This window comes from Oncorhynchus mykiss, chromosome 13, assembly GCF_057628025.1.
Source record: "Oncorhynchus mykiss isolate SJ-2025 chromosome 13, ASM5762802v1, whole genome shotgun sequence".
Taxonomy (NCBI): domain Eukaryota; kingdom Metazoa; phylum Chordata; class Actinopteri; order Salmoniformes; family Salmonidae; genus Oncorhynchus; species Oncorhynchus mykiss.
In genome coordinates this window covers 29,660,094-29,687,592 of record NC_143034.1, presented here as the reverse complement: position 1 = coordinate 29,687,592, position 27,499 = coordinate 29,660,094, and the positions used below count along the sequence as shown (strand labels likewise).

The 27,499-nt window shown below is 48.0% G+C and overlaps 1 protein-coding gene across 4 annotated transcripts in view; it reads left to right on the top strand.

Moving 5' to 3' along the window:
- Positions 1-26,354, top strand: part of LOC110485936 (regulatory-associated protein of mTOR) — a 212,740-nt gene extending 186,386 nt beyond the window's left edge. For 2 of the 4 annotated variants that reach the window (XM_036940601.2, XM_036940599.2), the window contains exons 27-36: positions 6,648-6,762; positions 7,586-7,710; positions 10,381-10,506; positions 14,619-14,669; positions 19,252-19,358; positions 20,725-20,852; positions 22,774-22,860; positions 23,094-23,210; positions 23,442-23,571; positions 23,865-26,354. In XM_036940601.2, coding sequence (XP_036796496.1) covers positions 6,648-6,762; positions 7,586-7,710; positions 10,381-10,506; positions 14,619-14,669; positions 19,252-19,358; positions 20,725-20,852; positions 22,774-22,860; positions 23,094-23,210; positions 23,442-23,571; positions 23,865-23,933 — 1,055 coding nt within the window. In that variant the 3' untranslated portion in view covers positions 23,934-26,354. The remainder of the gene's footprint in view (positions 1-6,647; positions 6,763-7,585; positions 7,711-10,380; positions 10,507-14,618; positions 14,670-19,251; positions 19,359-20,724; positions 20,853-22,773; positions 22,861-23,093; positions 23,211-23,441; positions 23,572-23,864) is intronic. The other 2 variants (XM_036940602.2, XM_036940605.2) reach the window with 2 other exon arrangements.
- Positions 26,355-27,499: the final 1,145 nt, after the last annotated feature.

The window sequence follows — 27,499 nt, the reverse complement described above, 5'->3', positions numbered from 1 at the left end:
CGGAGACAGGAAAGTAGAGAGCCGGGGAACACGGAGACAGGAAAGTAGAGAGCCGGGGAACAGAGACAGGAGAGTAGAGAGCCGAGGAACAGAGACGGGGAACAGAGACAGGAAAGAAGAGAGCCGGGGAACAGAGACAGGAAAGAAGAGAGCCGGGGAACAGAGACAGGAAAGAAGAGAGCCGGGGAACAGAGACAGGAAAGTAGAGAGCCGGGGAACAGAGACAGGAAAGTAGAGAGCCGGGGAACAGAGACAGGAAAGTAGAGAGCCGGGGAACAGAGACAGGAAAGTAGAGAGCCGGGGAACAGAGACAGGAAAGTAGAGAGCCGGGGAACACAGAGACAGGAAAGTAGAGAGCCGGGGAACACGGAGACAGGAAAGTAGAGAGCCGGGGAACACGGAGACAGGAAAGTAGAGAGCCGGGGAACACGGAGACAGGAAAGTAGAGAGCCGGGGAACACGGAGACAGGAAAGTAGAGAGCCGGGGAACACGGAGACAGGAAAGTAGAGAGCCGGGGAACACGGAGACAGGAAAGTAGAGAGCCGGGTAACAGAGACAGGAGAGTAGAGAGCCGGGGAACACAGAGACAGGAAAGTAGAGAGCCGGGGAACAGAGACAGGAAAGAAGAGAGCCGGGGAACAGAGACAGGAAAGAAGAGAGCCGGGGAACAGAGACAGGAAAGTAGAGAGCTGGGGAACAGAGACAGGAAAGTAGAGAGCCGGGGAACAGAGACAGGAAAGTAGAGAGCCGGGGAACAGAGACAGGAAAGTAGAGAGCCGGGGAACACAGAGACAGGAAAGTAGAGAGCCGGGGAACAGAGACAGGAAAGTAGAGAGCCGGGGAACAGAGACAGGAAAGTAGAGAGCCGGGGAACAGAGACAGGAAAGTAGAGAGCCGGGGAACAGAGACAGGAAAGTAGAGAGCCGGGGAACAGAGACAGGAAAGTAGAGAGCCGGGGAAAACGGAGACAGGAAAGTAGAGAGCCGGGGAAAACGGAGACAGGAAAGTAGAGAGCCGGGGAACAGAGACAGGAAAGTAGAGAGCCGGGGAACAGAGACAGGAAAGTAGAGAGCCGGGGAACACGGAGACAGGAAAGTAGAGAGCCGGGGAACACGGAGACAGGAAAGTAGAGAGCCGGGGAACAGAGACAGGAGAGTAGAGAGCCGAGGAACAGAGACGGGGAACAGAGACAGGAAAGAAGAGAGCCGGGGAACAGAGACAGGAAAGAAGAGAGCCGGGGAACAGAGACAGGAAAGAAGAGAGCCGGGGAACAGAGACAGGAAAGTAGAGAGCCGGGGAACAGAGACAGGAAAGTAGAGAGCCGGGGAACAGAGACAGGAAAGTAGAGAGCCGGGGAAAAGAGACAGGAAAGTAGAGAGCCGGGGAACAGAGACAGGAAAGTAGAGAGCCGGGGAACACAGAGACAGGAAAGTAGAGAGCCGGGGAACACGGAGACAGGAAAGTAGAGAGCCGGGGAACACGGAGACAGGAAAGTAGAGAGCCGGGGAACACGGAGACAGGAAAGTAGAGAGCCGGGGAACACGGAGACAGGAAAGTAGAGAGCCGGGGAACACGGAGACAGGAAAGTAGAGAGCCGGGGAACACGGAGACAGGAAAGTAGAGAGCCGGGTAACAGAGACAGGAGAGTAGAGAGCCGGGGAACACAGAGACAGGAAAGTAGAGAGCCGGGGAACAGAGACAGGAAAGAAGAGAGCCGGGGAACAGAGACAGGAAAGAAGAGAGCCGGGGAACAGAGACAGGAAAGTAGAGAGCTGGGGAACAGAGACAGGAAAGTAGAGAGCCGGGGAACAGAGACAGGAAAGTAGAGAGCCGGGGAACAGAGACAGGAAAGTAGAGAGCCGGGGAACACAGAGACAGGAAAGTAGAGAGCCGGGGAACAGAGACCGGAAAGTAGAGAGCCGGGGAACAGAGACAGGAAAGTAGAGAGCCGGGGAACAGAGACAGGAAAGTAGAGAGCCGGGGAACAGAGACAGGAAAGTAGAGAGCCGGGGAACAGAGACAGGAAAGTAGAGAGCCGGGGAACAGAGACAGGAAAGTAGAGAGCCGGGGAAAACGGAGACAGGAAAGTAGAGAGCCGGGGAAAACGGAGACAGGAAAGTAGAGAGCCGGGGAAAACGGAGACAGGAAAGTAGAGAGCCGGGGAACAGAGACAGGAAAGTAGAGAGCCGGGGAACAGAGACAGGAAAGTAGAGAGCCGGGGAACAGAGACAGGAAAGTAGAGAGCTGGGGAACAGAGACAGGAAAGTAGAGAGCCGGGGAACAGAGACAGGAAAGTAGAGAGCCGGGGAACAGAGACAGGAAAGTAGAGAGCCGGGGAACAGAGACAGGAAAGTAGAGAGCCGGGGAACAGAGACAGGAAAGTAGAGAGCCGGGGAACAGAGACAGGAAAGTAGAGAGCCGGGGAACAGAGACAGGAAAGTAGAGAGCCGGGGAACAGAGACAGGAAAGTAGAGAGCCGGGGAACAGAGACAGGAAAGTAGAGAGCCGGGGAACAGAGACAGGAAAGAAGAGAGCCGGGGAACACAGAGACAGGAAAGTAGAGAGCTGGGGAACAGAGACAGGAAAGTAGAGAGCCGGGGAACACGGAGACAGGAAAGTAGAGAGCCGGGGAACACGGAGACAGGAAAGTAGAGAGCCGGGGAACACGGAGACAGGAAAGTAGAGAGCCGGGGAACACGGAGACAGGAAAGTAGAGAGCCGGGGAACACGGAGACAGGAAAGTAGAGAGCCGGGGAACACGGAGACAGGAAAGTAGAGAGCCGGGGAACACGGAGACAGGAAAGTAGAGAGCCGGGTAACAGAGACGGGGAACAGAGACAGGAAAGAAGAGAGCCGGGGAACAGAGACAGGAAAGTAGAGAGCTGGGGAACAGAGACAGGAAAGTAGAGAGCCGGGGAACAGAGACAGGAAAGTAGAGAGCCGGGGAACAGAGACAGGAAAGTAGAGAGCCGGGGAACACAGAGACAGGAAAGTAGAGAGCCGGGGAACAGAGACAGGAAAGTAGAGAGCCGGGGAACAGAGACAGGAAAGTAGAGAGCCGGGGAACAGAGACAGGAAAGTAGAGAGCCGGGGAACAGAGACAGGAAAGTAGAGAGCCGGGGAACAGAGACAGGAAAGTAGAGAGCCGGGGAACAGAGACAGGAAAGTAGAGAGCCGGGGAAAACGGAGACAGGAAAGTAGAGAGCCGGGGAAAACGGAGACAGGAAAGTAGAGAGCCGGGGAAAACGGAGACAGGAAAGTAGAGAGCCGGGGAACAGAGACAGGAAAGTAGAGAGCCGGGGAACAGAGACAGGAAAGTAGAGAGCCGGGGAACAGAGACAGGAAAGTAGAGAGCCGGGGAACAGAGACAGGAAAGTAGAGAGCCGGGGAACAGAGACAGGAAAGTAGAGAGCCGGGGAACAGAGACAGGAAAGTAGAGAGCCGGGGAACAGAGACAGGAAAGTAGAGAGCCGGGGAACAGAGACAGGAAAGTAGAGAGCCGGGGAACAGAGACAGGAAAGTAGAGAGCCGGGGAACAGAGACAGGAAAGTAGAGAGCCGGGGAACAGAGACAGGAAAGTAGAGAGCCGGGGAACAGAGACAGGAAAGTAGAGAGCCGGGGAACAGAGACAGGAAAGTAGAGAGCCGGGGAACAGAGACAGGAAAGTAGAGAGCTGGGGAACAGAGACAGGAAAGTAGAGAGCCGGGGAACAGAGACAGGAAAGTAGAGAGCCGGGGAACAGAGACAGGAAAGTAGAGAGCCGAGGAACACAGAGACAGGAAAGTAGAGAGCCGGGGAACAGAGACAGGAAAGTAGAGAGCCGGGGAACAGAGACAGGAAAGTAGAGAGCCGGGGAACACGGAGACAGGAAAGTAGAGAGCCGGGGAACGGAGACAGGAAAGTAGAGAGCCGGGGAACAGAGACAAGAAAGTAGAGAGCCGGGGAACACAGAGACAGGAAAGTAGAGAGCTGGGGAACAGAGACAGGAAAGTAGAGAGCCTGGGAACAGAGACAGGAAAGTAGAGAGCCGGGGAACACGGAGACAGGAAAGTAGAGAGCCGGGGAACGGAGACAGGAAAGTAGAGAGCCGGGGAACAGAGACAAGAAAGTAGAGAGCCGGGGAACGGAGACAGGAAAGTAGAGAGCCGGGGAACAGAGACAGGAAAGTAGAGAGCCGGGGAACAGAGACAGGAAAGTAGAGAGCCGGGGAACAGAGACAGGAAAGTAGAGAGCCGAGGAACACAGAGACAGGAAAGTAGAGAGCCGGGGAACAGAGACATGAAAGTAGAGAGCCGGGGAACAGAGACAGGAAAGTAGAGAGCCGGGGAACACGGAGACAGGAAAGTAGAGAGCCGGGGAACAGAGACAGGAAAGTAGAGAGCCGGGGAACAGAGACAGGAAAGTAGAGAGCCGGGGAACACAGAGACAGGAAAGTAGAGAGCCGGGGAACGGAGACAGGAAAGTAGAGAGCCGGGGAACAGAGACAGGAAAGTAGAGAGCCGGGGAACAGAGACAGGAAAGTAGAGAGCTGGGGAACAGAGACAGGAAAGTAGAGAGCCGGGGAACAGAGACAGGAAAGTAGAGAGCCGGGGAACAGAGACAGGAAAGTAGAGAGCCGGGGAACAGAGACAGGAAAGTAGAGAGCTGGGGAACAGAGACAGGAAAGTAGAGAGCCGGGGAACAGAGACAGGAAAGTAGAGAGCCGGGGAACAGAGACAGGAAAGTAGAGAGCCGGGGAACAGAGACAGGAAAGTAGAGAGCCGGGGAACAGAGACAGGAAAGTAGAGAGCCGGGGAACAGAGACAGGAAAGTAGAGAGCCGAGGAACACAGAGACAGGAAAGTAGAGAGCCGGGGAACAGAGACAGGAAAGTAGAGAGCCGGGGAACAGAGACAGGAAAGTAGAGAGCCGGGGAACAGAGACAGGAAAGTAGAGAGCCGGGGAACAGAGACAGGAAAGTAGAGAGCCGGGGAACAGAGACAGGAAAGTAGAGAGCCGGGGAACAGAGACAGGAAAGTAGAGAGCCGGGGAACAGAGACAGGAAAGTAGAGAGCCGGGGAACAGAGACAGGAAAGTAGAGAGCCGGGAACAGAGACAGGAAAGTAGAGAGCCGGGGAACAGAGACAGGAAAGTAGAGAGCCGGGGAACAGAGACAGGAAAGTAGAGAGCCGAGGAACACAGAGACAGGAAAGTAGAGAGCTGGGGAACAGAGACAGGAAAGTAGAGAGCCGGGGAACAGAGACAGGAAAGTAGAGAGCCGGGGAACACGGAGACAGGAAAGTAGAGAGCCGGGGAACGGAGACAGGAAAGTAGAGAGCCGGGGAACAGAGACAAGAAAGTAGAGAGCCGGGGAACACAGAGACAGGAAAGTAGAGAGCTGGGGAACAGAGACAGGAAAGTAGAGAGCCTGGGAACAGAGACAGGAAAGTAGAGAGCCGGGGAACACGGAGACAGGAAAGTAGAGAGCCGGGGAACGGAGACAGGAAAGTAGAGAGCCGGGGAACAGAGACAAGAAAGTAGAGAGCCGGGGAACGGAGACAGGAAAGTAGAGAGCCGGGGAACAGAGACAGGAAAGTAGAGAGCCGGGGAACAGAGACAGGAAAGTAGAGAGCCGGGGAACAGAGACAGGAAAGTAGAGAGCCGAGGAACACAGAGACAGGAAAGTAGAGAGCTGGGGAACAGAGACAGGAAAGTAGAGAGCCGGGGAACAGAGACAGGAAAGTAGAGAGCCGGGGAACACGGAGACAGGAAAGTAGAGAGCCGGGGAACAGAGACAGGAAAGTAGAGAGCCGGGGAACAGAGACAGGAAAGTAGAGAGCCGGGGAACACAGAGACAGGAAAGTAGAGAGCCGGGGAACGGAGACAGGAAAGTAGAGAGCCGGGGAACAGAGACAGGAAAGTAGAGAGCCGGGGAACAGAGACAGGAAAGTAGAGAGCCGGGGAATCAACCTCAAAGGCTTCTAAAAAACTGATTAAACTGATTGAACTGTTTTATTTGTGATGAAAGACATGATGAGTTTGCTGAAAGCAACAATACAAGGTTTCCCGCTTGCAGTATTGAATTTTGCATGGTAGAGAAAACGACACAGACAAGACTAGCTTTTAATTAACACCTTTTCAAAGTCGGAAGTCCTTGCCAAGGTCTTGCTAGGCTAGATTAAAAAACATTTTCCTCCGGTATTTCTTTTGTTCCCGACTTTATGAAATATTTTTTTCAATGAGTATTTCTTCTCTGAAATTCTTGACAGTCCTCTTTGAGACATTCCAGATAGCCCGAAGGACACCTTGACGACACAAGTGATGCTTGTCATGGCAGCGAAGCCAGACCTTTTTAGACAAGGATTGTAATGCGACTGTTGGACTATTGAATAGGGCTCTCACAAGCAAATGTTCCGGCCTTTATGGGAGTTACAAGAGTGTTTTCATCCAAACATATCTTTACTATCATGATACCACAGTCACACACCCATATAAATATAGACCGCTTGACTTATTTTCATGAATTGATGAAGGCAAATAATATGTATATGGATTGTAATTGTTTGACCGTTTACATTTTGTACATTTTTTATTTATCTATGACTGACTGTTTGATTCTTGTTTGGTGTCAGGTGACTGATAGTGCTCAGTGTCTCCTCCCCCTCTAGGCGTGACGCGTCTGGACGACCAGATCTTCATCAACCGTAACCCTGGCGTTCCCTCCGTGGTCAAGTTCCACCCCTTCAACCCCTGCATCGCCGTGGCAGACAAAGACAGCATCTGGTGAGAGACTGCTGTCTTGTGCGCAACGCCCCAGCTATATTTGAGACGCATTATTGACTGTCTCGTATGAGTCTGTCCCTGTACGCGATGCTCTACTTTGGCCAGAGACAAGCAGTGCCTTCAGAAACTTTTCACACAAGGAGCACGACAGTATGGGAGAAAGAGGAAGCCATTTGAGATGTGGCCATTGACTGTGTTTGTTTGCTGATCTGAGGACTGGATATGTGGAAACAAGCCATATGGTGTGGGTTATTTGTGTTCGTCTCTGTGAAAAGAGTTTGAAAGTCATCAGAACCAGGTCATTCAGACACATGCTGTAGTGGCAGCCCTGAGAAAAAGTCTGTCCCCTATCAGGGCCATGACACAGTCCAGTGACGCACATAGAAACATAGCTGGCAGTGCTACAGACACTTGGTTTGATGTATAAGTGCTGGAAGTGACTAAAGTGCTGGGAGTGACTAAAGTGCTGGGAGTGACTAAAGTGCTGGGAGTGACTAAAGTGCTGGGAGTGACTAAAGTGCTGGGAGTGACTAAAGTGCTGGGAGTGACTAAAGTGCTGGGAGTGACTAAAGTGCTGGGAGTGACTAAAGTGCTGGAGTGACTAAAGTGCTGGGAGTGACTAAAGTGCTGGGAGTGACTAAAGTGCTGGGAGTGACTAAAGTGCTGGGAGTGACTAAAGTGCTGGGAGTGACTGAAGTGCTGGGAGTGACTGAAGTGCTGGGAGTGACTGAAGTGCTGGGAGTGACTGAAGTGCTGTCAGTGACTGAAGTGCTGTCAGTGACTGAAGTGCTGTCAGTGACTGAAGTTTATGTGTGTTCTGTAGTTTCTGGGACTGGGAGAAGGCGGAGAGGTTGGACTATTTCTACAACGGGAACCCTCGCTACACCCGCATCACAGCTATGGAGTACCTCAACGGACACGACTACTCCCTGCTGCTCACTGCTACAGGTCAGACACACACACACCTCTACTCTGTCCACACCTCTACTCTGTCCACACCTCTACTCTGTCCACACCTCTACTCTGTCTACACCTCTACTCTGTCTACACCCATACTCTGTACACACCCATACTCTGTACACACCTATACTCTGTCCACACCTATACTCTGTCCACACCTATACTCTGTCCACACCTATACTCTGTCCACACCTATACTCTGTCCACACCTATACTCTGTCCACACCTATACACTGTCCACACCTATACACTGTCCACACCTATACACTGTACACACCTATACTCTGTACACACCTATACTCTGTACACACCTATACACTGTACACACCTATACTCTGTACACACCTATACTCTGTCCACACCTATACTCTGTACACACCTATACACTGTACACACCTATACTCTGTACACACCTACACACCTATACTCTGTCCACCCACACCTCTGTACACACCTATACTCTGTCCACACCTATACTCTGTCCACACCTATACTCTGTACACACCTATACTCTGTCCACACCTATACTCTGTCCACACCTATACTCTGTCCACACCTATACTCTGTCCACACCTATACTCTGTCCACACCTATACTCTGTCCACACCTATACTCTGTCCACACCTATACTCTGTACACACCTATACTCTGTACACACCTATACTCTGTACACACCTATACTCTGTACACACCTATACTCTGTACACACCTATACTCTGTCGACACCTATACTCTGTCGACACCTATACTCTGTCGACACCTATACTCTGTCGACACCTATACTCTGTCCACACCTATACACTGTCCACACCTATACACTGTCCACACCTATACACTGTACACACCTATACTCTGTACACACCTATACTCTGTCCACACCTATACACTGTCCACACCTATACACTGTCCACACCTATACACTGTCCACACCTATACACTGTCCACACCTATACTCTGTCCACACCTATACTCTGTCCACACCTATACTCTGTCCACACCTATACTCTGTCCACACCTATACTCCGTATCGCTGGTTCGATTCACCTAGCCGACTAGGTGAAAAATCTGCCGCCGTGTCCTTGAGCAAGGCACTTAACCCGAATTGCTCCTTTAAGTTGCTGTGGATAAAGTAGAATATAAATTCTCCCCCCTTCAATCATCTCACGAACACGCACATACACTCAGACTTAATCATCTTGCGCGTCACACAAACATATGCAAGTACACATACACGTTAAAAAAAAATATCTAACAAACAGTCAATCTCTTCAGCATCACCCAATCGAACTGAATGCAGAGATCTTGAACAATGCAGGAACTAAATGGATCCAAGTTGCCTCAATTCAATTACACCATTTTGCAGCAAATAAATGTGCATGTTTCCTCCCTCCTAGACCTTGAAGCCTTAATAAGCCTCCAACGCCTGACTCACATCCTCAGACCGGAGCACGCGCACATTGTTCCCTGGGTGACAAATGCCGTCTTAAATAAGTATAAAAGGAATTAAGTCGGCAGCGTTATATTGAATTGCTGGAGAGCACCATTCTGTTCACTTTATTTCTCTCATGTGAAACTAATTATCGCAGGGCTGTATTAAAATGCTTTGCGGCTCCAAAGTCATATACAGTAATGTGATTTTGTCTGTAATTTTAAACATAGTCATTCATTCACCCTGGTTTGCAATCCTGTCTGAATACTTTCAAAATGCATCCGTATTTTTGAAGTTCTTCCCTAACTTGACGTGAAGGATCAAGCTCGATGAGTCATTGCTTCTAGGAAGAACAGACTACATTGAAACATGGCCTTGACTTAGGCTAAGTGGCTCAAAACTGAACGCTCAGGGTTTCTTTGACAAATCTGTTCAGGAGGACTAGAGAAACAAGACCCTGTTACCCTGGACTTGGCCAACCCGGCTTCCCGCGGGAGTTTATTAATACTGGATTATTTGATTAATCCGAGTTAACGCAGCGGTGTGTTGCCATGGGTCAGTGGTGCACTTGAGTGATGCGCGTGTAGTGTACTCATCTGTGTGTGTGTGTGTGTGTGTGTAGGCTTGAAAGCAGTGGGAAGGTGCCAGGCTTGAAGGAGAGGCACAAGCGCATTGTATTGTACATATGAGTTTGTAAAGTTGAAGGAGGCTAGAGGCTGAAGAGACGAGGTCAAATTGCTTGAAAGTTGCTTTGTTGTAGACCCAATGTAAAAACTTTTGTTCAGAGATTTGTTAAGGGATGCATGTTAAGGGATAGGATGCCTCCCAAACAGCAACCTATTCCCTATATAGTGCACCCATAGGGCTCTGGTCAAAAGTAGTGCACTATCTATGGAATAGGGTGCCTTTTGGGATACAAGCCATAGACTGTGCTTCTGTTGTGTTCTTTCGGCACTCTTAGGTCACGGACGCGCTCGAGGCCGTAGTGGTTAATGCAAATCCACGTGCACATGCTTCGTCTCTCATGGGCACAAAGGGAGGAAGTGTTTGTGCAAGTGTAAATATGGAAGTTGTTAGCGACCTCTAACCTTGAATGATAATATCTAACGTTTTTTTTTCTCTTTTCCTTCTCGGTCACCCTCCTTCCTTTCTCCAACCATCCTCTCTCGTGCTCTCTTTCTCTCGCTCTTTTTTTCTCTTTTTCTCTCTTCCCTACCCTCCTCCTCTAGATGACGGGGCGTTGCGTATCTGGAAGAACTTTGCGGACCAGCGGAACCCCGAGATGGTGACGGCGTGGCAGGGCCTGTCCGACATGCTCCCCACCACCCGAGGTCAGCCCTCCTCCAGCGCCCACAGTAAACACGCTATTTACCCCCCCTAGACCTCCTCTATTTATCAGCCTAGACCCTCAGTGTACCTCCACATCGACCTCCGTTTTACCCCCAGTCCCACCACCACCGCCACACAATACAACCTTTACCCAATTCCCATCCACCCCACTACCCCAAACCCTCAATCCACCTAGTCCCCACCCGCTCAGAATTCAGACCCTCATCTCCCCACATCCCTTTTCCACTAAATTCTCCATCCCCTGTCATATTTCCCACTCTACATCTGCAAATCGCTTGTCCATGTTCCTCTCTGTATTTCTCTGACGTGGCCATTCAGTATAATCGGCTATGCTTGTGGATGGCAGGTGCAGGAAATTGGCTGCTTCATTCTGCATTCATTCATTCGTTCATTTGTCAGGGACGATGTGCAATGTTTCATACTAATCTAGGAATTTATTTTGGTGCAGTTTAGGCTTGAGTTAGAATTGCGTCAAATCAAAACGACGTTTATTGGTGGCATGCACAGTTTAGCCCATGTCATCGCGGGTGCTGTGAAATGCTTATGGTTACTAGCTCCTAACAATGCAGTAAACTGTAAAGAAATGAAGACGCGTCGGTGTGAATCTAATTAACAACCCAAAAAGCGCTGTAACAGTCATCCAAACGCAATCTATACGTAGGGCAGGGTAGCCTAGTGGTTAGAGCGTTGGGCTAGTAAACGAAAGGTTGCAAGTTCAAATCCCCGAGCTGACAAGGTACAAAATCTGTCGTTCTGCCCCTGAACAGGCAGTTAACCCACTGTTCCTAGGCCGTCATTGAAAATAAGAATTTGTTCTTAACTGACTTTCCTGGTTAAATAAAGGTAAAATAAAAAATATAAATAAAAAAATGTATATCCTCGAGATATGCGAAGAATGCTATGTACAGCAGTAGATATATTAAGAGTTGAGCTATGTCAGGAATCCAGTATATGAATAAACAACTGTAACTAAAATGTACGGAAGTAGAAATATAAGAAGTGTGTGAGTACATACAGGCCAAGGACGAGCTGTTGTATGACATAGCTGAATCACATTCACTTGTTATCTGTGGTGGGCGTGTAGGAGGAGGGCAGGCGAGCGCGCTAGCTGGTAGGACGTTAGCTCTGACAGCTCTGTGTAGAATCATAGAATGAGAGACGCTCTGGGGCGGCAGGGGAGTGGTTAGAGCGTTGGACTAGTAAGCGAAAGGTTGCAAGATCGCATCCCCGAGCTGACCAAGGTACAAATCTGTCATTCTGCCCCTGAACAAGGCAGTCATTCCTAGGCAGTCATTGAAAATAAGAATTTGTTCTTAACTTACTTGCCTGGTTAAATAAAGGTCAAATCAAGAATGAATTATTTTCTTATGAGTGTATTGACAAAGATGAGCAGAGTCCCTGCTCAGGGTACCTGCTGAGAGGCGACACACTTAACTAGCGTCACACGGAGAGCTGTCAGGTATTCCGCAATCAGGATTTAGCAGGGTAGCCACCACTTCACCTTGGAGGTGGAGAGCGGTGGAGAGGGTCTGCGCAGCTCAAGCTTGCGTTGACACAGCTAGCGCCGTTCAAATGAACAGATGCCATTGTGAGATCATCGTTGGCACCGATTTGTAACTGCTTCAGAAGCACAAACACACACATTCCAAATCTCCCCCATCTCCATAACACAGGCTCTCCCCTCCACCCAGTAGCTTGTGTCGGGTGCTATTCCTCGTCGTTTTGCCTCCTTTCATTGAGGTCTTCTAACTCTGGCCTACGTTCCTGCCACGTTGACTTTATGTTGCTTTTATGTTTAATCTTCCTCTAGCAGAACAAGGCTGCCAGCTCCCCCACAATGTAATAGATGTATTGGTGTTAATTGTCACTATGCTATATGCAGTTAGTCCTGTTGTATTGCAGTACGGACACACACACATTCATGTGCAAAACATGCTCTTTCCATGACAGACTGACCAGATGAATCCAGGTGACAGCTATGATCCCTTACTGATGTCACTTGTTAAATCCTCTTCAATCAGTGTAGATGAAGGTGAGGAGACAGGTTAAAGTAGGATTTTTAAGCCTTATGACAAGTGAGATATGGATTGTGTCATTCAGAGGATGAATGGGCAAGATAAAAGATGTAAGTGCCTTTGAAACGGGTATGGTAGTAGGTGCCAGGAGCACCGGTTTGAGTGTGTCAAGAACTGCAACGCTGCTGGGTTTTTCACGCTCAACTGTTTCCCGCGTGTCTTAAGAAGGGTCCACCACCCAAAGGACATCCAGCCAACTTGACACAACTGTAGGGCCAGCATCCCTGTGGAACGCTTTTGACACCTCGTAGAGTCCATGCCGCTACGAATTGAGGCTATTCTTAACGTTTTGTACTCTGTGTACTAGAGGTCGGCCGATTATGATTTTCAACGCGGATACCGATACTGATTAATCAGACTATTTTTATTTATTTGTAATAATGACAATTACAACAATACTGAATGAACACTTATTTTAACTTAATATAATACATCAATAAAATCAATTTAACCTCAAATAAATAATGAAACATGTTCAATTTGGTTTAAATAATGCAAAAACAAAGTGTTGGAGAAGAAAGTAAAAGTGCAATATGTGCCATGTAAGAAAGCTAACGTTTAAGTTCCTTGCTCAGAACATGAGAACATATGAAATCTGGTGGTTCCTTTTAACATGAGTCTTCAATATTCCCAGGTAAGAAGTTTCAGGTTGTAGTTATTATAGGAATTATAGGACTATTTCCCTCTATACCATTTGTATTTCATTAACCTTTGACTATTGGATGTTCTTATAGGCACTTTAGTATTGCCAGTGTAACAGTATAGCTTCCGTCCCTCTCCTCGCTCCTCCCTGGGCTCGAACCAGGAACACAGCGACAACAGCCACCCTCGAAGCAGCATTACCATAAGTCATAAACAGCGCAATGCTTGACGCACACCGAAGAGCTACTGGCAAAACGCACGAAAGTGCTGTTTGAATGAATGTTTACGCACCTGCTTCTGCCTACCACCGCTCAGTCAGATACTTAGATACTTGTATGCTTGTATGCTCAGTCAGATTATATGCAATGCAGGACACGCTAGATAATATCTAGTAATATCATCAACCATGTGTAGTTAACTTGTGATTATGATTGATTGAGTTTAATGCTAGCTAGCAACTAGCATTAGCAACTACCTTGGCTTACTGCATTCGAATAACAGGCAGTCTCCTGCAACGAGAGGCAGGTCGTTATTGCGTTGGACTAGTCAACTGTAAGGTTGCAAGATTGGAAAATCTGTCGTTCTGCCCCTGAACGAGGCAGTTAACCCACCACTCTTAACTAACTTGCCTAGTTAAATAAAGATGAAATAAAAGTGTTAAAAATAAAAAAAAATCGGTGTCCAAAATTACCGATTTCCGATTGTTATGAAAACTTGAAATCGACCCTAATTAATCGGCCATTCTGATTAATCGGTCGACCTCTACTGTGTACATACACACTCATTCACACTCACATACGTGAACACCAACACCACGTGTATTCAACAAGGTGCACACACACACACTCGTCCTCCCTGTGGTACAGGGGATTTAGACTCTTCTGCCCTCCAGGCTTTTAGATGAGATATTATCTACATCCCAAATGGCACCCTATTCCCTATATAGTGTACTACTTTTGGCCAAGGCCATAGGGTATATATATTTTTTAAGATGGAGTGTAGCTATCTGGCGCCTGCTTTAAATGCACAGCCAGTAGTTGAGTCGTGGAATATCTCTCTGTTTTTGATCCGGGCGTGTCCGTGGTGTTAATTTGGAAGATGTCATGCTGGGGAAACTGTGGCCTTGTTCTTCCACTGCTCATTGTGTCTGTCTGTCTATGTCTGTCTGTCAGACTCGCACAAACTAATACACAGAGAGAGTGCGTGTGCGAGACTGCGTGTATGCGTCAGAGTGAGTGTGTGTGTGTCTGTGCATGTGGGGGGGTCCTTGCTTAACGGTATGTAGTGCTGGGGCTGATGTGCTTCTGACTCTCCTTCCCCTCTCCCCGGCGCCTCCCCATCTCCCTCCTCCTTTCTGCTCCTCCCCATCTCCCTCCTCCTTTCTGCTCCTCCCCTTGCAGGTCTGGCCAGGCGGGTCTCCATCTATCTTGACAGGAGTAAGGGACAGGGAGGTGAGTGCTTCTGCCGCCTTTCCCTTTCCCACTCAGTGTGCTGCACAAACTCCAGCAGTCTGCCCCTGCACTACTTCTTCCTCCTGTTACTGACCCGTCCATCCCTCCATTCGACGATCCCCCCCCCCCCCCCCCCCCCCCAGGCCTCCCTTTCTTCAGTATCCCTCTCTCCACAGGCCAAAGCTTGGTATCGTGTATTCCTACCAGTACAAAACAGACATGAAGGGTGACAAACTCTGCCCAGACAACTGTGTAGTTTGAACTATAAGCTTTCACACACAGATAGAGCGTGATTGTCATTTTAGTTTTCAGGAATTGTTTTTGCATCGTTTGACCCTTATGAATAAATGAACACAAAACAGTATGTGTAGACGTAGTTAGAGCAATGCTTCAACTGCAGCGTGAACGTGCCGTTTCTGGTTCTATCGGCCCAGTATCGCTGCAGGGTTGGAATTACAGGGAACCCCCATTTAGTCTTACAACTGTCAACACGGCACCCCCATATGGGTTATAACAGATTTTTTGGGGGGGCATCCTCAATCATCTAATTTGTATAATTAGAGGCCTGCTGGTAATGTGGGATGTTGATAGTAGAACTAATGGACCTCCTTCCTCTAGCCCTGAGGCCTCAGTACCCATGATTTAGTTCCCTACAGTACCTGTGATTAGTTCCCTCCACAGCCAAGCAAAGTGGCCTTAAAACTGTCTTCGTCCAGACTTGGGTTTTTCCCCTGCAGCTGAATTGGCATGCAAACTGTGTCGGAGAGAAGACTATAGAGATTGGGAGGGAGGGTAGAGGTAGAGAGATGGATGGGATAGGGAGAGAAAGTGAGGGGTTGACCGAGAGAGGAGGAAAGTGAGAGAGGGGGAGAGAGATGGGTGAGAGAGGGAGAGCCTTGCCTGCCTGTTTGGGTGCTGTTTATTTCTATCTGTTGTGGAGCAGCGCCGTCTCCCTCTCAGCCCTCATTACACCCTGTGGAGTTATCATTAGTGTTTGTTTAGCATTCCGGAGAGGGAGACCCACATCGACTTCCCGTCCACACAGACAGAGCGCAGACCTAATTAAGTTCTCATGCAGATGTCGTTTATAACATATTGCTCTCTCCCCCCTCTCTCATTCTCTCTCTCGTCTATCTCTCCTCTCGTTCTACTGCAGCAGCTTGAGGAAGTTGTTCATTTTCTTTTTTTTCTCTGACGAGACTGGGGAAGTTTGAGTGAAAGTAGGGCAGTCCTACTCCACGTACACTGGATGGCTGGAGGCTTGTTAAAAAGGCCTCTGGGAGGTAGTGGCTGGGAGATGCGGGACTAAAAGAGGATAAGTACACAGAGAGGGAGAGCGTGGAACAGAGGGAGGAGGGGGGGGGCAGACAGACAAAGAGAGGGACTAGGAGAGGAACAGACGGAGGGGGACAACAGAAACTAAAACAGAGACTGAATATGAGAGAAGGCTCAGATGTCTCAGCGACTCTGGACCCAACCCAAATAACTGTGCCAAGGTTTTTAGTCATCACTGCTCTAAACACTGAGTCCCTTAGCCTGTAATACAGGTTAAATACAGGCTCCACTCTAGAGCTTTTTTCCTCTCGTCAGCTCACAGGTTAACTTGCCTAGCGCCAAAAGCGTCATAAACTACCGGTGTCCGTGTCCATCAAATCAACCCCATCCATGGTGACGGCCTCATCGTTAACTACAGCCTTGTGCAGCGTAGTCCTAGTTAATTCCATCACCTGGGTCCCAGAGGACACTTTCAAAGCAAACACGATTAAGGGAATGAAAGAGAGAGAGGAGGGAAGTGTGAAGTCGGCGCGCAGTCTTTAATAACCTGCGCTGTGTGAGAGCCAGTCCATCAACAGGTGATTAATGGTGTGGAATGCAGAGGCAGTGCTCGTCCCCTGGAGCGAAAGAACAAGTGATGGAAATATAACGTGACACTGAGGGACATCTAAGGAGAGCTATAGAGAGAATGGGATTAGGGAAGTAGAGCCAGGGGCAGAGGTGAGTAGTGGAATGGGGCTATCGTAGCCACTGGAGACCGCTGACGCTAGTTTATGCAAACACTAACTGTAGGGCTAACCTCAGCTAGCACATATACGCACCAGCAACACCCACGCACAGGCAGCCTCGAATATCCATTCAATTATACATTATGCTAATGCTAACTAAATCATTAGCCGCTTTTGTAGTCGTTATTAAGGAGAACAATGGGCCTCCAGTTGGGAGGGAATTTGAGATGGAGGTTAGAGAGGGACAGTGTGAGAATGAGGGAGAGGGGTAGAGTATATATTCGAGGAGGTATTCCCCTGTGTATAAGAAGAAACCCCGAGAATCCGATTGTGACGAGGCAGCAATGCCTAGGCTGCACTCCCTCATCCACTCCCTCAGTCACACATCTCCATACACAATGGCGCTATTGATTTCTGTGTGGACTTGTCAAATCCCTGCCTCACTGGTTAGGCTGCCGTAGGGAACTGGGATTGATTCTGTCATTTTAGGGAAGTTGACTAGTGGCCTATAGAGTCTGTGAATGAACTCAATGTGTTTGACCCCGAGGTGACCTGAAGCCAGGCATTTTAAAGGGGCCTTTTATTGTCCCCGGGACAAGGTGCACCTGTGTAATGATCATGCTGTTAAATCAGCTTCTTAATATGCCACACTTGTCAGGTAGATGGATGGATTATCTTGGCAAAAGAGAAATGCTCATTAACAGGGAGGTAAATAAATTTGTGCACAAAATTTGCAAGAAATAAGCTTCTTGTGCATACAGAAAATGAATGGGATCGTTTATTTCAGCTCATGAAACATGGGACCAACACTACATGTTGAGTTTATATTTTTATTCGGTGTATATATAAACCGGTACTTCTGGTTCGAACCGGTTCAGAACTTTGTTATGCTGGTCGGAACATTGGAATGGAACTAAAACAAAATTGTGCTTCTGTTCAGATCAAAATGATTGGAAATGTTTTAGGGTTTCCAACCCTTGCTTGTATTCATCGACTTTCGTACTATCTGCCTGGAATAGTAAGAATAAACAAGGTTAGGGTTTCTCTGCTACACTCGCTTTCTCTCCCCATCAACCAGAAATGGGAATTTCTCACTAACACAGAGCTCCGGACTTCAAAGGAATGCCTCCTCTTCTCCCTCAGTCTCTGAATGGGGCCAGTCGTTCTGCGAGTGTGCTTGTGAGTGAGTGTGTGCACGCGTGTTAGTGTGTGCAACGAGGAAATCACAGAAGTTTGTGTGTGTGAGGGTCCCAGCTCTGTGGGTGGCTGAGTACATTCTGTGAAGTGTTCCCCCACGCGTCTGCATGTGAGCCTGAGCTAGCTAACAGCCCGCGTAGCTGTGACGCCAGAGCTAGCCACACTGGGGCTTTGAAACAGGGCTGTGAGGGATTTGGACCAGACTGATGGAACAGGGTTGGGATTGTTGATGATGGGGAAGAGGAAGGAGATCATATGTCGGAGGAGGAAAAGTAGGAAGAGGAGCTGTGTGTGTGTGTGTGTGTGTGTTTATACAGTGTGTTGCAAAGGCCACAGCTGCTTTTTCAGAGTTATCCCATGTTCCTCTCCACACCTGTCTATCACACAGCACAAGTACAACACTCTGGGAAGCTGTCTCCCTCTGCCAGTCTTTGCCTGTTTGTCAAGGTTAGGCTACGCCCCCGGCCCTCTGCCAGGTGTCACACACTCAGTAGCAGCATATGGAGGTGCTGAGGGCTCCTCTCGTTCTCCTTTCTCTCTCTCTCTCTTTCTCTCTCTCTCTCTCTCTGGGTGTGAGAACCTGTCACTGCTGCCTGCCAGTAGCAACATCTGGTGGAGGAGTTGGTCTTTTCTTATTTGGTTATTATTTTTTTTTTTACACACTTTTTAATCCCCCTACCCAATTTCGATCATGTCTCATCACTGCAACTCCCCAACGGGCTCGGGAGACGAAGGTGGAGTCACGCGTCCTCCGAAACCTGACCCGCCAAGCCGCGCTCCTTAACACCCGCCCGCTTGACCCCGAAAGCCAGCCGCACCAGTGTGTCGGAGGAAACACGGTTCACCTGATGTCCAGGCGCCCGGCCCGCCACAAGGAGACAGAGTGCGATGAGTCAAGTAAAGCCCCCCCCCCCGGCTAAACCCTCCACTAATCCGGAACTGGGCCAATTGTGCGCCGCCCTAGAGGAGTGGGTCTTTTAATCTCAGCCTGTTGTGAGTCACAGGACTGGCAACCGTCTGAAAGGCTTTTTGTCCCCTTCCAAATCGTCCCCTAGCCCTCTAACCTTAGGGTTGGATAGGTATTAGTGATATCCTGATGGCTGGTGTCAGACAGTGACCTTTCATTTGACCCACAGTTGACTCAGCTGGTGTGTTTCCTGTTTGAGTGTGTCTGAGAACTCTTGGCAGATGCCACCAGAACCCGTGCTCAGCTGGTAGATCATACCTCAAACTCCCAGGCATTGACAGCTGCGTCATGGTCAATGATAACCACTGGTTTCCGCCTGTGTGTGTGCTCCCTTGTAATCTTTCCGCCTGTGTGTGTGCTCCCTTGTAATATTTCTGTCAGTGTGTGTGTGTGTTACTAACCGGTGTCCTCTTAGGTGCAGGCATGGTGGTGGACTGGGAGCAGGAGACGGGGCTGCTGATGACGTCTGGAGACGTGAGGGTCATCAGGATCTGGGACACGGAGAGGGAGATGAAGGTCCAGGTGAAGAGAACACACAGTGATCATAACTAGCCTGTTTATCGATGGCAATGTTTTTGAAATGTCACAGTTGCCTATTGCACGTCCATGATTTCTCAGGGGACAAACCTCAAATCCAAAAGGTCCATTGGGAGCGTTATGACATTCTGTGGGACTGTGGATACTTTCCCCTGCTTTCTTACGTATCGGTTTTTACAGTGCCTTCAGAAAGTATTCATACCCCTAGACTTGTTCCACATTTTCTTGTGTTACAGACTGAATTTCAAATGGATTCAATTGAGATTGTGTGTCACTGGCCTGTGAGGTATTTCACAAAGTGGAATTATGTTTTTAGAATGTTTTACATATGTATTTAAAAAAAATTATAATAATTTAAGTTCAAATGTCTTTAGTAATGATTTAACCCCTTTGTTATGGCAAGCCTAAATACGCTCAGGAGGGAAAATGTGCTTAACAAATCACATAATAAGTTGCATGGACTCACTCTGTGCGCAATGATAGTGTTTTACATGATTTTTGAATGACTACTACCTATCTCTGTACCCCACACATACGATTTAATCATCTAGCAGTGAATTTCAAGCACAGATTCAACCACAAAGACCAGGGAGGTTTTCCAATGCCTCGCAAAGAAAGGCCCCTATTGGTAGATGGGTAAAAAACAAAACAAAGCAGACCTTGAATATCCCTTTGAGTATGTTGAAATGATTTATTACACTTCGGATGGTGTATCAATACACCCAGTCATTACAAAGATACAGGCTTTCTTCATCACGCAGTTCCTGGAGAGGAAGGAAACCGCTCAGGGATTTCACCATGAGGTCAATAGTGACTTTTAAACAGTTAGAGTCTAATGGTTGTGACAGGAGAAAACTGAGGATGGGATCAATAACGTTGTAGTTAACTCCACAATACTAACCTAAGTGACAGAGTGGAAAGAAGGAAGCCTGTACAGAATAATGTACATTTTGAATTCAGGCTGTAACGTAACAAAACGTGGTATAAGTCCAGGGGTATGAATACTTTCTGAAGGCACTGAATGCATCCTGGTATTCAGCACCTGGCTCAACATTATCGGTTGTATTTCCATTCAACCTGTTAACCCTTTATTGGACAGACAGTAGTATGGTAGGTATGCGAGCCCTGCCCTGTCTCTGGCTGTATTGACGGCAGAACCCAGACGACGTTCTCCATCAGTCAGCTGAAGACGTGATTTGATCGAGTTGTTAGCCAGTTACTCCAAGTTTAATGAGCGCCGTGACAACCACAATGTTCGTTATGTCACGGCAACGACTATGTGATTACCTTTTTTTTTTGTTGACATTGCTTGAACTAATTGTGTGTGTGTGTGTGTGTGTGTGTCTACCAGGACATCCCAACGGGGGCAGACAGCTGTGTGACTAGCCTATCATGTGACTCACAGCGGTCCCTCATCGCCGCGGGGCTGGGCGACGGCTCGGTCCGCCTCTATGACAGGAGGATGGGCGCCAACGAGTGGTGAGTGGTCGCGCACACACACACGCACGCCCGCCCGTGCGCTCACACAAACGCAGACACAAACTTTTAATGCTGCCTCCACACCTTGACTTTCATAAGGCTTCAACAATGAGAATCATCCCTGCCACGCACATGTACCTCATCACATTATTCTGTCTAAAATGTGACTGGAGGTAAACGTGAATGGGCTTCTAATCTTCCTAATTCATTACTAATCATAGGGTTGCTTATTCCCAGTAGCACAAAGCGAAGCTGTGTGTCTTAATGTTTGATGAAGCGCTCATTAGCATCGGATATATTTTATGCAGGAGTGCTTTTAAAAAAAAATCCCCTTAGTTATCATCAGACACACTGTAAAATCGTATGAGCAAAGCAAAATAGGTAAAGCTGTTAATCATTTTTTCTTCGTCATCTCATATACACTTACCAGACAGTTTTAGGTACACCAATCTAGTACCGGGTGGAACTCCACTTTGCCTCCAAAACAACCTGAATTCTTCGGGGCATTCTCCAAGGTGTCGGAAACGCTTCACACGCAGATTGAGTCGTGCTGTCCGAGATGCCGTTCTGCACACCACTGTTGTACTGCGCCATTATTTGTCTTTGTGGTCCGCCTGTTAGCTTGCCATTCTCCTTCGACCCCCTCTCATCAACGAGCTGTTTTCGCCCACAGGACTGCCGCTGACTGGATGTTTTTTGTTTGTCGCGCCATTGTCGATAAACCCTAGACACTGTCATGTGTGCAAAACCCAGGAGGGTGGCCGTTCTGAGATACTGAGGCACCACGATCATACCACGCTCAAAGTCGCTTAGGTCACTCTTTTAGTCCATTCTGACATTCAATTGAACAGTAACTGAATGCCTCGATGTCTGTCTGCCTGCTTTCTATAGCAAGCCATGGCCACGTGACTGACTGACTCTGTGGGAGCGATCCATTTTCGTGAACGGGGTGGTGTACCTAATAAACTGGCTGTTTATTGTATGACTCATATCACTGTCATTTCATTGAGTTGTTCATAAAGTGAGTTTTGCTATATTCTCATTTGTGGAGCTCTCCAGCCACACCCTGTGTGCATCTTCTAATGCCCCCCCCCACCCCCACCCCCCTAAAAAAAAAAGAAAACAGGGCAATTAAGCCATAGTGTCCCATAAATCTTTAATTAATGTTAATGTTAATTTAAGTGCTTCCCCTCAGGCACTGAGACTGTAGCACCCGTTCCCTATGTGCTCTCCTTTAAAACCAGTAGGGGGCTAAGCAAACACACGCATCACATGCACACTCAGGCACACACACACAATCATGCACACTCTTACACAGAGTTTGTCACTATTTTTCGCCAAGGCAACAGGGATAGGCTTTGGTCCTCACTTTGGTGTTCTGTTTGCTTCTTACTGCTGGCCCAGGGTCAGATTTTGTTTTCGACTTCTTAAAGCTGGGATTTGGGGTTAGGTCATCTAGAGCATAGATCTGTGCTTAGGGGCAACTTTCCTCCTCAATCTTCAATCACAGTGCCTCAGTTACACAAGGATGCTGTTACCATGGCGATGGGCCGTCCAATAGTGCTTATACCCATGTACTTAGGGCGACACCCAATGGCCATATGCACACACTACAGCCTTGCTTACTGTTTGGGGTTTTAGGCTGGGTTTCTGTGTAGTACTTTGTGTGACATCTGATGTAAAAAGGGCTTCATAAATACATTTGATCGATAACATAGACTCCGTTCAACACAACGGCACTGCTTTAAATTCTCAAACACCGGTCACTTTTACACTGTGTGGCGTCTTGCATGTTGATAACTGTGTGGGAGTCCCTCCACCCACGCTGCTTTTCACATCTCCCTCTGTCTCTCCCGTGAACAGCGACATGGTTGTAGGTGGACTAAAGTTGATGACGCTTTTCCTCTCTGTCTCCCCACAGTCGTGTGATGACGTACCGGGAACACTCGTCCTGGGTGGTCAAGGCCCACCTGCAGAAGCAGACGGACGGCAAAGTCATTAGTGTCAGGTAGTGCTCGTTGATGAGTGATGTCAACGGTTGATTGATTGATTGATTGGATTATCTCTGTGACGGTCGGGTGTCCCGATATGGTCGAACAACTACTCTTGACTCTCTCACACGCTCTAGTTTTCTCGCCCGTCTGTGGCCCGGTCCAAGACCAGCGGCCCTACTTCCTGTAGATCTAAATGGATGTGATGACATGTCATGTACTGTTTGGACTCCTTCGTCCTCCTCCCCAGTGTCGATGGAGACGTGCGGTTCTTCGAGCTGCGGTCGCCGGACTCTGTGAACGTGCTGCAGACGGTGAAGGGGTTAACGGCGCTGGACATCCATCCGCAGGCCAACCTGTTCGCCTGGTGAGTTCACAGGTTTACTGCCTTTATAATTGGTCTAAACCATAGAGTTCCATAGAGGACAGTAGGTGGGTGTAACCCGTTTTAGCCCTCTATCAAACTCTTTGGTCTAAACTCACTTTGAGGAATTAGACGTGTGAAGGGGGTGGGGGGTCTGACGATTTCAACGTTTGCTACATTTGGTCTAGCAGCTATGATGCTAATTTCTCACTCTTTCCTTCATCCTTTCCCCAGTGGATCGATGAACCAGTTCATAGCCGTGTACAACTCCAACGGTGACGTGATCAGCAACATCAAGTATTATGACGGTTTCATGGGCCAAAGGATCGGGGCCATCAGCTGTTTGGCCTTCCATCCCTACTGGGTACTATGGCATTCTTTACTCTCTTCATTCATAGTCTGAATCCCAACTAGATAGCGTAACATGGGAACTACGATTTGGGTGAATAATGCGTTGAAGTGAACGAGTTGGAATTGCGTGGGTACAAGGAGTTATCCCTATGTCTCTTAAACTATACTCTGCGAAACCTACTAAACCTATTAGGTTTCATCACACCTAATTACACAAAATGATTTGGAAAAGGAATGTTTTTACACCTGTCTTTATGCGTCTGTTATATTCTCTCTCTTTCTCTCTTTCTCCCTGTGTCCCAACAGCCCCACCTGGCGGTGGGCAGCAACGACTACTACATGTCCATCTACTCAGCGGAGAAGAGGCTCAGATAACCCCTCCCCCCCCTCGAACTTTACCTTTGACCCCTGACCTGTCTCCCCTCGGAGCCAGGATGTAAATGACTTCTAATGTACATATGCAATTGTTACCACCCCTGAATGTCCTATAGTGATGGCTGCTGACAAACTCGTGTTATTATGTTGACTTATATTATTATTCTTGATCGTTTTATTCATATTCTTATTATGAAGCTATTGATTGTAGACTTGGCAGTGCTGAGGAGCGTGTATATTTAATTGCGTGTATACAGAGATGAATAATAGGTCTATTTTAAAGGTTCCAGCCTTGGCTGGGGGAGACGGGCGGTGTCGCTACCTGAATGACCTCTACGTTTACCTTTCTATGACCTCTATGCATCGGGGTCAAGAGGTTATCGAGAGATAGACAATACCCTCTCTCACACACGACTCTGGGCCTGAAGGCCGTGGCTCACGGACACCCGCACGACCCTTATTGAAGCCCCCCCCCCCCCCCCCCCCCCGCTGTAGCCAGTAGACTTGCTCTCACTGTTCACTCACAAGATGGCGGACTACGGGGCGCTTCTGGTGTGTGAGAAAGTAGAACAGAGCACAGATGAGCCCAAAGTTGGCCCACTGCCTTGGACACAAACCGATGCCCATACAGATGTCCACTACCATGCTATACTGTAGGACTAACCAGACCTCCTTGCATCCCTGCGCCCTCACCCAATTGTTCTAAACTCACCAACCTTTGCCATTCATCTCCATTGTCCTATGCCCACAGGCTTACCCCGTGTCCTTAGTGCAATGGGTGACTACTGCTCAGCTCTAATCCCAAGACTGATGCTACCTGTCTGCCCTACCTGCAAAGCAATAATGAATTAGCTTGGAGCTCTCTACAGCCTCCATGCTTCTGCTGCTCCAGACCCCTCCCCTGTCCCCCCCACTCATCGGCTGAACCATACCCGCCTGAGAAGCCCCAGCACCGGGAGACATGGAGCAGTTTGCTGGGGTCCTGAAGTATCGATTCCAGAGTCCTGGCTGAGGCCTGCTTGGCCCATGCCCATCCCCAGTCTTTCCTACAGACCCCAGCCAGAAGCACTCCCAGGCTGGACAAGAAGAAACACAGCGCCCACTGCATCCCCGGGGGGGGTGGGGTTCTGCTGCTACTTTTCTGCATCCTCGCACACAGGCTTATGAGGACTGTATGGACTGTCCCCAGAATCACACACACCAGCCCTAGGCAGCCCTTTCCCCTGTGTGCCAACCTTCCACCTGCTATCCGCTACACTTTTTGGAGAAAAGTCTGGCAATTTTCTTCTATCTTTGTTTGTTTTTTTCTTTTAACCTTGATTTTATTTGCCAGCCGTGTTTGGTTTATTTTAGCGGAAAGGGAGTTTCAAGAAGATTGGGATAGAGAAGTTGGGTCAAAAAACAGGAGTGACTTCAGACCTTTGTGTAATACAGTGCACTGGTAAATACACAGTAACGCTCCATAGCACTTCTTCAGTTCAGTGTCTTTGTTGTCAAAAGCCACAGCTCTCCTGTCAACCTCCAACGCTAGCTCAGGTACCTCATGAGCCACGATATACCCCATAATACCGCGCCGTCTCTGCCTGTTAGACTCACAGAGGTCTGACGTTACTCTTGATATGACGAACTTAGATGGTCAAAATCAGTTCAGTGAGTCCGGAGGTGCCTTTTTTTTTTTTAACAAGGGTTACCCCTCTGGTCAACACTCGCTCCAAGTGCGGTATCGCCATTAATGTGCCTCTATTAGGGGTCGCTTTTTGGGTTTGCTCTGTATTACCTTCCTGTTTTTCTTTGATTTTTTGTTGGGGTTTTTTCCCACTTTTATATATTTTTTTAATTTGCTGGTGTTTGTTTGCCTTGGACCTCAGTGGGATGGTGAGATGGGAGAGGGCTGTTTCTCCCCCTTTCACAGACGCTCTCGCCCACACGGTGTCTCTCCTTGTACAGTACTCCCCCCTGGACTCTACCCTCACCTTTTTGCCTCTTAAGTCCTCAGCTTGGCTATCACCCTAGAAAGGAATGGACAATAATGCTTTGCCTGTGGACTGAACCGGTCACGGTAACCGGTAACACATGCCATGCATTCAGCATAAGCGGCTGCGCACTCTGTCATAACCAAGCCTCACTACGCTCAGTAGCTCCCCCTGTAGGGTACGGAGGAGGTACTGCAGCCTTCACTGCTATCACTGACACCTTCAGCAAAAACGTCCACAATGCCGTCTGTCAGCCATGCTCAGAATCACATCTCTAGTTATCCTGCTTTGAGTTTTAACATTTTAGATATGGAAACAAAACTAAACTTTGAAGATGTAGAAGGAGAAATTAAAGCAATCAGGTGTTTCTCTGTGACGGTAGACTGCTTTGCTGACTGGTTTATAAGGCAGGAGATGACGTCAGTCAAATAAACCAAATACACAACAACACTAGTTTTCCTGGTGTTTTTTGTTGTTGGTGTGTGTTTTCATGTTTGTGTTAATGTTCATGCTCTCGTTGTGGAGTTCGACATGTATTGTGTAAGACAGATGTTTCTGCTATTTGCGTCACAATATTCATGTCGTCATTACCATATCGGTTGATCTGGAATGTTTTCTTTAAATAAATATAACACTTTTATCAGGCATGTTGTCCTTCTCACCAGACCGCTTCAAAAAAAAATCCCCTGAGGAGTGAGTGTCTTGTGTGATGTGAAAATCAGTCCTGATATGAATTTCATAGCAAAGAGATGATTCAAACATTTTTCATAGACTTAATTAAGCCTGAGATTTGAGGTGCTGCTTGCTACATTTAGTTTTTCATTCTGAATCCTTTTATTTATTCTTTGTTTGGTATTTCATGAATATTCTGGATAAAATCAGATCCGGGGCTGTATTCAATCCGTATCGCGGAAGTTCAGCGTTACAGCGTGATTGAAATTATATGGCAGTGTTTCTACTCACCATAAATGCTGCATATCCTCGGCTCAATGGGAAATGACCTTTTACAATTCTATTGTGCAATCTGTAACACTTCAGCGAGACAGATTGAATAGAGGTCTTAACTTTGAAAACTGTTTCTCTGTTTGCCGTGACATTGGTTTGTCTATGGTTAAAGGTCAAGAAAGCCTCAGTATAAAGAGAGACCTTTTAATTGATAACAACCAATGATACTTGCCAGCTAGCAGTCCCTTATCGGAGTTTAGACATGGAATAGAATCCTACTGGTCTGGAAGTACAGATAAGTGTGCCTTAGCTCCTTCCCTGGCTCCAGTTAAGATAAGTCCAGTATCTCACTGTCTTGTGCAATTGGATCTCAGGCACACAAAAAAAAAAAGTGAATTTAAAAGTAATCCAAGAAGAAATCTAGTTTTTCAAAAGTATCTGATTACAATATTTTTGCTGGTAGTGTAAGGTTAGGTTTGTTTTGTAATCAGATGAAATGTAAGTGATTACATGTAATCAGCTAGTCCCCAATCCTGCTTAAGGGGGTATAAAGAGGTTGCTGGTTCTTGAGCGAAAAAATTCATGGACACCTTTCTGTTTTCTCAATGACATTCAAGTCAGCATTGAAAAAAGTGCCAAGTTTGAGTC